At 37.8% G+C, this 14654-nt stretch overlaps 1 protein-coding gene across 2 annotated transcripts in view; it reads right to left on the bottom strand.

Annotated features, from left to right (window-relative positions):
* The window catches only part of rock1 (Rho-associated, coiled-coil containing protein kinase 1), a 36450-nt gene that overhangs the window by 9977 nt on the left and 11819 nt on the right, over positions 1–14654 (bottom strand). For both annotated transcript variants that reach the window (XR_013771378.1, XM_079243636.1), the window contains exons 2-15: positions 9849–9930; positions 8160–8260; positions 7926–8063; positions 6438–6613; positions 5952–6036; positions 5648–5792; positions 5405–5543; positions 5185–5276; positions 2422–2581; positions 1369–1441; positions 1182–1270; positions 776–824; positions 442–577; positions 79–170 (exon numbers count right to left, since the gene is read on the bottom strand). Coding sequence is in view for 1 of the 2 variants with exons in the window: in XM_079243636.1 (XP_079099762.1) it covers positions 79–170; positions 442–577; positions 776–824; positions 1182–1270; positions 1369–1441; positions 2422–2581; positions 5185–5276; positions 5405–5543; positions 5648–5792; positions 5952–6036; positions 6438–6613; positions 7926–8063; positions 8160–8260; positions 9849–9930 (1557 nt within the window). In the remaining variant the exon portion in view is untranslated. The remainder of the gene's footprint in view (positions 1–78; positions 171–441; positions 578–775; positions 825–1181; positions 1271–1368; positions 1442–2421; positions 2582–5184; positions 5277–5404; positions 5544–5647; positions 5793–5951; positions 6037–6437; positions 6614–7925; positions 8064–8159; positions 8261–9848; positions 9931–14654) is intronic.

Below are 14654 nucleotides of genomic sequence, written 5' to 3'. Positions count from 1 at the left end.
GTAGAAAATGAATGAATAGCATTGTACTAGACCAGTCCAGAATTTGTAGGTGTGTGCATCACGAACGAAGTGTTTTACCTGATTCTGCAGCTGAGCAATTTTGTCATTTGAGGCCTGTGAGTTCTGACTGATCCTCTTCATGTCTTCAAGCTGCTCCTTCAATGTTGACACTAGGAAAAATCAAGATGTTCATCAAGTTGGCCGGTTAACCTTCAAAATCCGATCAAGTCGATCTAAAAATTTCCATCCTTCTTTATAATTAGACATTCAGCAGCAAGATAAAGATCGCACCATGATGCCATATAGACACGCCTTCAGATAATTTAGAGCAAGAGCTCTTTACAATGCAACAAAACTATGTTCATGTCTTGACTGTATCTGCACTTTACAAAACTTTATTAGTGTCGAATTCCTGAGTCGGCAGCATTTCATTATCCTTACCCTCATTTTCTAAATTGCGTCTCTTCTCTGCCTCTTGGTCAGCTTTTCTTTGGAAGTCAGTGAATCTGTGCTGCAGCATAATCTTATCCTTCTCCAGCAGAGACATACTGGCTTCTGTACTCTTCCTCAAGTTTGCCTGTAGCAATGAACAGCAGAGCAGTAGTGATGTGGATGGACCAGCCGCCATTAAACCAAAGGTAATTTGCAGAAAAGTAGACATTTTTGTTACTTGTGCAAAACATCTTAACGGTACTTAATTATTATTTTTTATTTTTTCAAATTCACCAAAACACTGTTGATGTTATAATGAACAGAATTAAATTCAATAATGAACCTCTTCATCCAGTTCTTTCATGATCTTCTCAATCTTGGTGTTTGATGCTCTACAGAGACCAGACAGACAGAACATTTTTATCTTTAAAATTTTCACTCCATGAAGAGTTGAATTTAAAAAAATCTTTTAAAAGAGTGTTTCACAACTTACAAATCACTAAAGATACACAAACATCCAGGTGACAAATAACTCATGTAAAAATAATTCTATGGGCCTTTATTCTTTAATGAACAAAAAAATATTCAACTGGAAACACTTTGAAGTGCATACAAATGTATTCCCACTTTCTTCCATTTTTTTCACATCACTGCAAGGCAAAGCCTTATTAACTAAATGACTGATAAATTTGTTGAGCATTTTTTCTTTGGCTAAAAGACAGAAGCAGAAGAGATGATCTACTGCGCACCTGCATTTCTGTTCCAACTCATCTTTAAGTTGCATTTCCTTGTGAAGCTGCTCTTCTAGTTGGTAGATTTGTTTCTGCAGGTTCTCCAGCTGGACAGAAACATGACATTTGAATTTACGAGATGAGATAAGAGCTGATATTTTACATCCCACAGGCGCTCTTTATATATATGCATGCTTCTGCTTACATGACTCTTGTCTTCTTTCGTTGAAGAGCCCCGCTTGTCACTCGTCTTTGTTGCAGTAGAGCTGCGCAAAATGCTAGAAAAAGAGGATTTCATTTAGTAAATAATACATTAAAATGGATTTTTCTAAGTTTTTTAGCAAATATTTACCCAAAAAAAAAAGTATAAATAAAAACTTTTGGAGATGAAGTGAAAAGTTGTTTTCTTATAATGTAGAACATCTACATTGCATTTTTCTACATTTACTAAGGCTGTGTCTGAATGTCTACAATATTCCTTTACCTCTCATTTACGTATAGGGCTGCACTTCATAGCACACTATGTGGTGCGCTTCTTCTGTTGGCAATTCAGAGATGAAGCTCCCCATTTTCTCCTCATCACAGATCATTTCACTACTGACTGTCACCACGACAACCACCACTGCATGCTTCTAAATCCAATCCAAACTTGCGTAAAAATATTTTCTTATATGCAAGAATTAAACAACTCTGGTCCGTGCATTAGATGGTTATAATGTATTTTACGGAGGAACACTACTCCTTGTATCTCCAAATTTACCTGCCAAAAGCCAGCTGATCTGAATCAGTTGGCTAACGCGTTGCTTTGGTAACAACCCATAAAAGTGATATTATAGTTATTTAAGTCGCCGAACTACGTGTGCATATCTACGAAAATAATGCACAGCAGTTTTATCACTAACCTTGGTATCATGTATTTTATTCTTCCTTTGTTGCATATTTATTTAACAAATAATGATAAAAAAAGGGATGATATCTCTGTCACTTGCATCATTTTGAGCTCCTGTCCGTAATGCATTGTGGTCTATATTGACATGTCTAGTGACCATTGACACTCACTACGTCTCAAGAATCATTGTGGGTAATTTTGAGTCCACTACTTTATGCACTCTGGACATTCAGGCACCCATTTAAAATGGCTTGGCCACTATGTAAGCAATAGTGTGGACATTCGGACACATCCTACGTGTTGTGAGGAGCCAGCAATAACAGCTTTTAGCAGTGATGGTAATTGGAGTCTAAAATCTGTCAAACTTACTGTTGATTGCTGTAATATGTGAAGCCAACAAATGGGAGTTGGTTTCCCACAAAGGCCTTTGGTATGGGAAAGGTCTCTTCCTCTCCCCGATCCTCCTCAATGTCATCAAAGTTACTGGTGTCAATGTCACTGCTCAGTTCAGGCACTACAGGAGCAGCCGCTACAACGACACAAGGACGAGAAAGACTCATTAGGAACTCTTTACTTACAAGATCTATTTGTTACATGTTAAAGCTGGGGTAGTTCTGATAGTAGTCTATGCATTTTGTAATATGGAACAATAAGAAACATAGTTAGAGCCCTCAGTTTACTGTAAATCTGTAAAAACTCTGACCAATCAAAATGTTCGGGCCAAATTGAAGTTGTTCATTCCATATATTTCATAAGTCTCTTCTCCTAGCTCTCCTCCTCCCGCAGCATATACCTGATTGCCACACCCTGCATATAAATAGCGGGTTAGGATGACAATACAAAGTAGTGAAGAAGAAACTCGGGAGGCCAACATGACTGAGAAAATGCAGGAAGGATTTTTTCCCGACCCAGCTCGGTTTATTTGCCTCCTCCTGCTAAACAGCTGAGACAGAGAAACTTGTTGGTGGAAAAAGCTGCAAACTAGAAAAGCACTCGGAGAGTGCAAATCTCCGCCAAGGCCTTTAAAAAAAAATTCCCGGATCTAAACGGTGATACGAATCACAACCAAAATTAAATCACTTCTTCTTTTTCACATTTCCAACAACTCTTGAAAATTTCAATAGTCAGTCCATAACTTTTTTACTTATCTTGAACAAAGACAGATAAATGCTGGTAAAAACATAACCTCCTTTGCGGAGATAAGAAAAAATCCTCCAGGGGGAGGAGCCAAGACAGGGTGCTACTTTCACATCTTGCTAGCTCCCCAACTTTACCTACCCCAGCTTTAAAAAGGACTGGGAACCTTTCGGCACATCATGTTTCAACTACTTCATATGACAACTACTTTCCAAATGGGAATGTGTAACGTTTTTTATACTGACATTTCAAACAACTGGAGAAAACCTGTTCATCTATTAGCTAATGCAGGACAGCTTTTCTTTCCATCACATTTGAGCAAAGATAAAGAACTGCTTCAAATCCTAGCAGCTTTGGCTTCCACCAGATTTCCATTAGAACTTTTACTGTATTCTTCCACGTTGAAGGATTTGTTGTGGTTGTGCTACCCACAATGCCCGTCGTATTTCACTTGTTTTATCCATATCAAAGTTAGTTTGCAAACAAAGTCACCCATAGAAGCCAAAGTACTTCCATATGCTATACAGAGTATAGTTAGACCAGTTAGATTAGATGCTCAGCCATCATGTCTGTTATGTGCACACTACAGAGGGTCCGGGCGCAGCAGTTCAGCTGTTTCGAGCTTCTTCTACTGCATTACCAAACATTGTGTTAACAATTAAAGCATTGATTTTTCAATTCACCCAGAATCATCGCATTGCTGTCCATCTAGAAAACTCCTTTTTTCCCCATCTCTAGTGCTGAGCCACAGTCCATAAAATAAAGAAAAAGAAATAAATCACAACACAGGTTTAAAAACAAAAAAAAAAAAAAAGAAAAGAAAAAGAAAAAGACTCCTTACAGTCTTGGCAGATCTTTACAACATGCTCAACTACGGGAAATCTAACATACTTCAGCTTTTCTTGAGACAATCCAAGTTTTAGTTTCATTATTTAACACCAAGGAGAAACATCAGAACCAAAACAGTGATTCACAGTTCACAGTGTGACAAAACTCTAAAGATGTAAAGCTCCTGTTTTTTAGTGCCACAAATCCTGTTTTTCAAGAGAATCTGGACAATAATAGGGTGATGGGTGATAAGAAGAAGAGATCATGTGTGGAGAGATTTTAAATTTAAGTGAGATGATCAGAAAAAAAAGTGTTAGACAATAATCAGTATGCAAGCAGTGTTAAATGACTAAAGGAAAAACCTCTGCTTTGGTGAAAAAATACTGTTAGTAAGTTACAATCAGTTATGGCAACACAAAACACAACATTCACAAAGGTGGGCATCATAAGAACATATGTGAAGTTTAATAGGTTGCTATAGTGATAGCTCATAACAGGAATATTGGCAGTTGCTATCATGACATAGTATCAAGGGGTGGGTGTGCATGTGTGTGGCAGGTTTTCTTAACTCAGTGAATCAGTTCAAAGATTGTTGTATCACATTTGTTATCATTAATTGTGGAACTTCAATAATGTTGATGTCAAATAACTAGAATCCCATTTTAATAAATATAAACTCAAGAAGGAAAGTACTACAATATTCTTCAGATTAAAATAACATTGTTGATGGTAAATATCTAATTGATATGCTCAATTAATTTTAATGATAATATTTTGTATTATTTTATTAGAACTCATTTTCAATGAAGATGAACACCAATGCTGACCTCAGTCTACTAAAGAACTGACCGTAGCTACTGGATTTAGCCCTACATTTCCAATCACTCTCTGCCAGTGTCAATCCCAGTGCATCAACATTTGAACTGCTTCCCCACTGCTGGCCTCAAAAATGCTGTACAGCCAATTATTACCCTGAGCAGGAATCACGTTTAGTCTTGGAAAGGATACTGAATGAATGGCTCGTCTACAAGAATTTCCTGCAACTGTCTGCAGTAGGTCAAATGGAAAACAGGATCGCTGGCCACATGATTGAAAGCAGTGGCTCAAACTGCCAAATTCAGTCAAGATTTGTGAAAATCTGACATTTTAACAGTGAAAATGACTTACTCTCTCTAATATTTTCCCATGTCCACTGGTCATTCTTAAAGAAAGGATGCCTCTTGATCTCATCAACACCATTACGGCCAAGTCTAACTTCCCTGTAGGGATCAGAAGGACAAACACGGTTCAGTGTGTTTGATACATCGCATAAAGGAGTATTACTTATATTACCTGGTTATTTTCCCACAGTGGCTCAAATGTATCTGGGCATAATTAACATTCTAACCTGTCAGTCAAAAATGCACAAATGAGATTTTTTGCATCATTGGAGATGTCGCTGTCATCCGGGAAGGTCAAGGCATTTTTGTGGTTCATAATTTTGCTGTAGGTCCCCACCAATGAGTCTGCATAGAAAGGAGTATCGCCTGTGCACAGGACCCAAAAAAAATAAAAAATTCAGAACTCCAATGTTAGTCTGTATGATAACAAAATAAATATATTTTTCAATAAATACTTTATTTTAACTCACCGACAAGCATTTCGTACAGAAACACTCCTACTGACCACCAATCACACTCTCTGCCATAATAGCCGTCTCCTCCTTGGGATTTTAGTACCTCAGGTGAAATGTAATCCGGAGTTCCCACTGCTGTGTCACATCGTACCATACCATCCTGAAACAAAAAAGTATTTTCTAACTCACCACTGTTATATTTCTTCATATAAAAAAACAAACATTTAAACTGAAAAAAAAATTCCAAGGGCACTTCAAAAAATCAAAACTGAAAAAAAAATATGTATATAAATGTAGTGAGATGACAAGATAGTCTTACCTTGTTCATTTTCATGCAGGTTCCAAAGTCTGCAAGTTTTAAGTGACCAACCTTGTCTAGCAACATGTTATCAGGCTTTACATCCCTGTTGAGACAAAAGCGTGTTGATGTCAGTGCAAACATCATGCATGCGAGTGAAATGCACATCATTTGTAAAGCTGACTAACAAAGCATATCCGCATCATTCAAAACCTTCAGCTGTGGTCTGGCTGTTCACTAAAACAGTGGATGAGAGCGTGTATTGTTTGTTGTAACGGAAGTGAAAAGAGGAAAAGATACTGCGCCCAACTGCAGAAGTCAGTCAGATTTTATAATCCATAAAGGGAAGTGGGATGGGAGAAAACTGGATTTAACGGGAAATTAAAAGATTTTTTTTGTTTGCTTGTTTATTTTGGAAACAATCCCTGCAGCCAATCTGGAAACCAAGAATATGTTTGGAGAAAGGGAGAAATAAAAAAAAAAAAAAAAGATATGTTGACCCGTTACCTGTGAATGAAGCCCATGGAGTGGATTCCATCCAGAGCTAGCACCACCTCAGCAGTGTAAAAGCGAGCCCACTTCTCTGGGACGTCATAGTTGCTCATTAAGTTAACCAAGTCGCCACCAGGCATGTATTCCATCACCATGTAGAGGTAGCGGTCATCTTGGAAAGCAAAAAAGAGCTGGGGAACACAAAAGAAATCAAATAAATGGCTAAATAAATATGAGGGGAAATCTATTTTAAAAGCGAGTAAACCAACTAATTTCAGACTCTTTTATTAAAGTAGTTTTGTCTGCGTGTGGTGTGTATAGTACTGTAGGTATTATTATGGAATTAAATGGTATTATTGGGATTTAAGGAGGGAGAAGCACCTAATAGTCGACAAAAAATGCATTCCCAACAGAATAGTTCAGCACACCGATTGGAAACTATTCAGGGCTTTTTTTTTTTTTCCTTTAAGGGGTGGGCTGCACCGCTCAAACCTTTCATAAACCATTTTCTACTCTCTACCAGAGGCAGCATCGCACCGAAAACTACTGAAGGAGAGGATGAGACACACAATGAAGAAGAAAACGAGTGAATCTATTGATTAATGAACAACGCTCTGTTCATTTTAACAGATTGAGTTGAGCAATCAGCCAGCAAATCTCTGGTCAAATAACTGGATTTCTTCAGTGCGATGGTATGAAGTTTCCATCTCTGTGCTGGAAGCAGAGCAAGCAGGAGCTGAGAGGGCTGACTAACAAAAACAGTTAGAAAAGTTCAAATCTTTGTCAAATTGCCATTTAAAAATGATTTTTTCTTCTGTGCACAATTGTGTATACATCTGATTTATGTACATTTAGGCCACATCCACACAGAGACTAAATTTAGTTAGTTTTTAAATAAAAAGTTTCTGTACAGACAGAAGCTGTTCCTGTAAAGGTGTGCATCCACATGTTCATTCATTTTCTTTTGTGTTGTGGGAAGCTGGAGCTTATTCCAGCAATTATGGGGCTAGAGACAGAGTAGAACCTGGACCTGTCGCCAGTCCATCACAGGGCTAACAGAGACAACCAACCATCCCTACTCATTTTCACCTCTAAGGACAATTTAGGGTAACCAATTTCCTAACATGCATGTCTTTGGATGGTGGGAGGAAGCTGGAGAACCCGGAGAGAACCCACGCATACAAGGGAATAACATGCAAACTCCACATAGGAAGGCCACCCCTCAAACCTCCCCCCAGCCGAGGCTCGAACTGTAAGGCCACAGTGTTAACCGCTACACCACCATGCAGCCCTCCATCCCTACAATTAATGTTAAAACTGTGGTATCATTAGTGACACAGCAAGACTTTGGATTGCTAAAACAACTCTTCCTTGTGGACAAAACACCTATTAAAAAAAAAAAGTAGCAGAATTGCCCCCCATCTGGATTGGCCCTAAGAGGGGAGAAGTGGATGTAACATAAGTATGTGCCTTAGTTTCTGGCAGTTCATCACCAAATCTTACCTGCACCACCCATGAACTGTTGGCAAAAGCCATGATGTCCCTCTCTTCCCAGAAGAAAGCCGAGTCAGACCGCTTGATCATCTCAAACTTGCTCAGCAGCTTCATGGCATATACTTTGCTTGTGGCTTTGTGTCTTACCTGAAAAAGATGCAGTGACAATCAAGTCAGAGTTTCTATGTACTGCTGTCAACTTGTGCTGTACACGTACATATTAAATGCAAAACTCAATCTTACCAACTGAACTTCTCCAAATGCACCCCTTCCAATAACTTTAACCACCTCATAGTCCTCCGCTTTCATCCGTAAATCACGAATTTTACTAATGGTTTCTTTGTCTGTAAAAACAAAAAAAAAAAAAAAAAAAACCACAAAATTATTAAGAGTTAGGAGAAAGCTTAAATTCAGCTTCATGTCCTTAAGCATCAAGTAAAAGCAGCAACAGCCACAAGGCAGAATTAGCAGCTCAGCCAACACAGTGAGCTATCTGCTTTTATGATCTTATATCCTTTGAGAGTCATGTAATGTCTGCAATTTAAACTGGAACAATACTGTTGGCAAACATACCAGAAAAAGCTGACAGCATTTAGGGAAAGTTTGTTGCTTGCTGAGAGTTGGCCTCTCCCCAGTGTAATAATTCTAGCTCCCCTAAGGGATATAGTATCCACTATTCAGCCAAATTTGGTCATGCTATACTACGGGGATAATTTTCAATTCACATGGGCTGAAACTGGCACGGAGAAGCCGGGTGTGGGGGTATCCAAGTTCAAATACTTCAAAAATAAACGCAAGTCCTAAACTGTTAGGATACATCTGTGATTAAAACATTTAGATTCTGAGAGTTCATGGGATCACTCTTCCTCTTTGAAATCCCAAACAACCATTAAGAAAATACTCATTAGAAATTGGAGGACTGCAGTTGGACCTCACTGTATAGAGAATAGTACTGTTTAAATATATTGATTTGTTTGTGCATGTGGGAATATTTTCAGTAGGCCCCTGCATTCAAACAGTAGAGACACTGAGTTGACTGGGATTTAAAGCACAATGCACCAGAAGAAATCAAAGTAAAAAGCCCTTCCGGCAACTCGTGCTATACTGAGAAGCAGGGTCTTAGTAGGTATCTAGTCCACTAGTCCATACCCATCAATGCCTTACACAAAAATACATGACCAAGAGTAATTGACAAGATGTGTAATGGCATTTGTTTGCCTTAGGGTTTTCAGTGGCTTTGGTTTATATTCAAACACAAAAACTCACTTATCCCCAAGTGTGTACAGTGCATGCTGGACACCAGTCACTTCACTAAAACCAATCATTGAATGATCAGTATTGTATGTGAACACAGGTCTTATCAGACTTCAGCATCAATTCATAATATATAATAATAATAATAAAAAAAAAGAGAATAAGCATTTACTATGTGTTTAACCTAAGTTATAAGCTGACTACCATACATGAAACTAATATATCCAAGTTACAACTAATACCCCCACCTCAGACATTACAGGCGCTGCGAGAATGGATTTTGAGATAGACTGCAATGCTATAGTTGCCAATTCCTAGAAATATCACTGCAGCGAATTGGGCAATTACAATTAAATCTGTTCAGGCCTGGATTGAAATCTTTGTTCAACTTGAGTCGAAGCTGTGGGAGGTAAGACAGTTTGAGAACAGGGGGGAAAAAAGAAGCCAACCTTACATGCATCATGTGGGTCACCAACCATTTATGAGAGCCTCTTTGTTGGGGACACCAAGCGGCAGACACCTATTGTGTCCAAGCATACAAAGTGGCGGTGACCCAAAAACAGCTTTCTTTGCTGAGCCTAGACTTAAACCCCATATGTAATAGGGGTCTGTCAAAACAAATGGGACATTGATGTTAAAGATTCCTGAAATGGGAAAAGCCTGATACGTGGTACTTACATCTATTCAAAAAGTTGTCAATGCTCTTGTTTTTCCTCAGGGCAGGAAAGTCGAGGTCATATACCAGAGCATCCAAGCCATCCTGAAGGAAGAAGAACAGAGTTAACACGCAGGAAGACAAACTACTATGTCTCTACTGGTCCACCAACATCACAGACAAGAGAAGCAAACAGTCCTACTGTTGGGCCATGGGACTTTCTGGAAGGGCTCTCAACCGAGATTTCAACAGGGTAATCAAAGCTAAACTTAATGAATACTGTCAGAGAAACACATTTTAGCACAGCTGTACATGTTCCCTGAAGGACCCTCAAATGACACTTTAGGGAATGTTGTCCATCTTGCCTTTTATTACAACATTCAATTAATTTAACTTGATTTTTATTATCATCGACAAGGGAAGAGAGTTTATTGTCTCTTTGTTTTTATATAAGCAGACCGGATCACACTTCAGTCTTTCTATGTGATACACTCACATTCAGCTATGGGGTCTGCACAGAAAATTATATATTTTAAGTTAATGGTATACTTCAAGTCTAAGTGTTTCTTTGTGTTTCTGTAAGAAGCTGCAGCATGGAATTTATTAGAAAGCAACAAGGAAATTTTGATATTTTTTCATAAAGATAATGTTAAGGTACTTGAGATGGCTACTGACCATAAAAGATTTTTTTTAACTACATAGCTGAAAAAGCATTGAAGACAATGTGGAATTGTTTCGCTGCAATCATAAACGTTTTCCCGTTTTGCAGAATTAAGCAGTTGAAGACAATTGCAGAAAATTAAGCCACTATTAAAAGCAAGAGCACAGTTGTTTATTTTAGACAACCACAGCTTAAAAGCTGAGTGTCCTACACAAGTTAAAATATCTCCCATTAAAGTAAAGGAAGAAATTAAATAACTCGCGACAACTAAGTGTTCTTTATTCACCAAAGCATCTTGGTGTAAAGCCTCAAACAGGGATGTCATGATACTGAAATTTTAATGGATGGTTTGTTTAGCCAAAAAAAAAAAAAAATGCTAATTTTTTTTTTTTTTTTAGCTATAATAGCTTGAGTTCAGCTACAATATGATACAAACACCTTTTAAAAGCAAAGACAACTGAAACATAAACAAAGATAATATCTGTTTCCTTTCAAGCTTTGGAAATAAATGTCTGTGTAAACTTAAATGGTAAAACTGGCTTTTATAAGGAAATGAACATCTCGTAAATGGCAGCAAAGTAGATTTTTACACTTCAGATCAATGTCTCAACGTCACAAGGTGCTGCACCTGTTCAGCAGCAACAAGTGATACTGACGGTTCATTAACTACACTTTGGATCCAGCTGCCAGCATCCACTGCAAGAAAATTAAGCACTCACGACCCTGCCATGAAACTAATCTGAACCATTATTCACATTGTAAACGCAGTTTGACTCTACAAACTTATGCCACACCTGGCACCTGTACAATCCTAATGGCAAATGACATCTGTGGACTGTGGCTGCGGTTTTCATCACTGAATGGAGCCCTAAAGAAACTTTAATCGAGTAAAACCTGAATGCAGCTAAACGGACATGTAAAGCCAGAAAATGTGCATAGCCCATGCCTGTAAAGGACTACAAAGTTTGAAATCAATAAATATATCAAATTATGAATTATTATGCTTCAATATAGGGATTACAAAAGCTGTAAACATATATACAACCATCTTTCTTCTGGCTAGTCGGGAGCTGAAGTGCAACTGGCATGATTTAATCTAATCTGTAGTAATCCAGAGCGACTAAAATGGACACATAAAACACTTGAACACGTAGTGTTGGGCTTTTAAACAGGTGTGAGCCAGATGTTGAAGATGAACATCTTGTGGCCCTGTCATAGGTTAGTTTACCCAAGTTTCTTTTTAGTCTCATGTTCAGCAGCAATTTTTACAGCTGAAGCACAATTTGAATCCAAAGGATTTGACTTGGCAGCAAAACGCACATCATCTTTAAATACATCATCATAGCAAGAATCTTGTCGCTCCGCTATTGTAAATATGACAACATTTGTTTTTGCCTCTCTGAGCAAAACGGTGATGACACATAGTGAATCAGCAGCTAAGACAAAGCAAAGAATCCTCTTAAGTTTGCTGCTTCTGCTCAACAGTGGAGGTCAAGGCCACACCCTCCACATGAGACATAACACCCAAGTGCCCTGCAGCATGGGTGGAAACAGGGAAAAGGCAGGTGGGAGAAGCAATGGGAGAAATGGGAGGTATAAACTGTTTCTCGGGTAAGAATAAACAACTCAGAAAGTAAATGGGACATTATACAGCTTTTGATGTTGTTACCAAGACTCGGAGCAATCTTCAGCTCAGCTTACAAAGATTTAGACTTTTCATTGCTGAGGAGAAAGTCTACACAAGACAGATCATAAACTGGAAGAAAAAGGGACCTTGTGTGTGCTATACTGTATCCAACCAGCCTACACAGGGGGGAAAAAAAAGTCTTTCAGGACCCTAATCACAAGGCTGTGTGCAGAGCATTGCACGTTTGCATAACTTCCTGCCACAAAAAAAACTCTGGACAGCCACAGTAACATTCCTCAACAGGACTGTACACGTCAGAGAGCTATTTTAGATATGTGGCCAAACAAGTTTTCAACAAAAAGTAAAGGAAGACAGAGAGGGAAAAAAAATCATCTTGAGTAAAATAGTCACTCAGTGCTGCTTGTTTTCAATCAGCATGAGTGTTTAACACTGTAAAGGAAAGACAGATAAAGCAAATAAAGGAAAAAACAAAGAAAAGTCACAGTGCACAACAGCCATGTTATGACAGTTTAAGTCAAACACCATAGGAGCAATGGAAAAATAAATGCATGTTACAAATCACACTGACGTCAACAATGAAGAAACCAGTTATTTTATTGGATGATAAAGGAATTGTTGACAGGATACTGGACTAAATCCCCTAATCCAACTTACTGATCTACAAAAGGAACCTTTTATGGTACCCACGTTTACAAATTATGAGTATGATCCAAGCCAACCAAAATATGTTGATGCAGAATCAGTTGATGAAATAGAGCCATCACAACCTATCCATTCATTTAATTACATGATTTTGATGCAAAATAATGACCTGCGTTTGCTGATTTAGCATGTGGATTTGTTAGACTGAAAATTTATTTTTTTTAAAAATAAAATAAAAAAGCAAGACAGCAAATTGAAATATAAGTGTACAGCCAAGGTTTCCAGGATATATTGTTCATCTCAGAAAGGGAAAAAAAAAACGAGTGCACCAGATGAAATGTTGCAAAGGGGAGGTGAATGTCTAGCACAAAACATAAAAGCTCCTGGAATAAACAGAAAAGTTGCTCCAATTAATTATTCTGGCCAATCGAGCTTGATTTAAGGCACTGGGACATTTTCTAAACCTGCAACAGAAGCCATGAGATGAGGGGTAGTTCCATTTTGACTTTTTGCTCAGAAACTCGTGATCTGTTCTTACTGACTTGTATTCTGGATGTTTATGAAAGTTTCCTGCTTGATCCACAGGCCTACAGGTAGCCTACAGGAAAACACTAAAATGTTTTTATTTGTTTTGGTTTTGCCTCTGCTATTTTGAAATGCATGAAATGAAAGAGAGATAAAAGATTTTGGCGATAGTACTGGCAAGAATTTAAAACTACTTTCACCCCTGGTGGATTTATTTTTAGCTTCCCTGCCAAGACGCAAGACATTCATTCTTTCTTTTTGTAGAACAAAACAGATGCGGTTTCCAATTGTTTTGCATCAAGTTAGTCATTGTCATCTGGTGATTTTCTTCAGCAACAACTGCAATCTCGACCCGACAAGGAAAATTCTGGAAAAGTAAAATGTTTTACTATGTTAAATGTTGTGATCCAGCTTGATGGTGCGACTCGTAAAAAGGTTAAGAACGACGTGGGAATCTCAAGCTTTTTTTTTTTTTTTTTAAAGAAGTTATATGTGGTTTACTACAGCCCAGGGAAATCTTACACAACAGCAGCAGCAGCAGCAATAATGACAATCACAACAACTGATTTCATTTCGGAAAATAGTATCTGCAGAGATCCAATTTCAGACATCAGATCTGATCAAAGCCCCATTATTGCAGATTGGTTTGTTAGTTTATTAAGCAGATTGGTGCATCTCTAATAAATATAAACCATTTGAATGAGTACTAAGACAAGCCTACTTTGTAATTATATAATTAAAAAGATAACAAATCTGATTCTATAGTCTGTTTTTAATAAAGATTTACCTAATTATCTCCATTAGATCTATAGCTTTTTATCTCTGTATAGATGGATGGAAATAAAGAGATACAGTATGTATGAAGATGTAGAGATATCCGGATTAAACAGATCTTACATTAAAATCCCTGTATATACAGAGATCATCAGATTCAATCCATAAATAAGCTCAAGTTACTTCTGCAGACTAATCTGTGACTGTCAGTTGTGGGTCAACTTCCAAAACATTGACCTCAGTTTGGTTTTAGTTGTCAAACTACTCAGAGCAAGTAATCCTTAACATGGATCATTCTAAAATCAGCTCACGACTAAGCTAATACGTATAAAGCCTTATGGTGAAGGATCACCAACAAAGCTTTTCCTTTGTCTAAAAAAAGAAAAAAAAACAGTTTTTACTGTTCTTGGATTTCAAAAGGAGCTTAGTTTTGGTTGCTTGTCAGGGAATCAGGGAGGAGGCTTTACTTGGCAGCACAAAAATTAGATTTAAAAAAAAAAAAAAAAACGTTGCAAACAATGCAAAATACAAGCTCACACATCTCTGAGCTAAATTATGTGATTATCCTGGTATCTGACA

Source organism: Telmatherina bonti (assembly GCF_933228915.1).
Source record: "Telmatherina bonti genome assembly, chromosome: 7".
Classification (NCBI taxonomy): domain Eukaryota; kingdom Metazoa; phylum Chordata; class Actinopteri; order Atheriniformes; family Telmatherinidae; genus Telmatherina; species Telmatherina bonti.
Note: the sequence above shows the minus strand (reverse complement) of the source record. Positions and strands in the feature narration are given on the sequence as shown.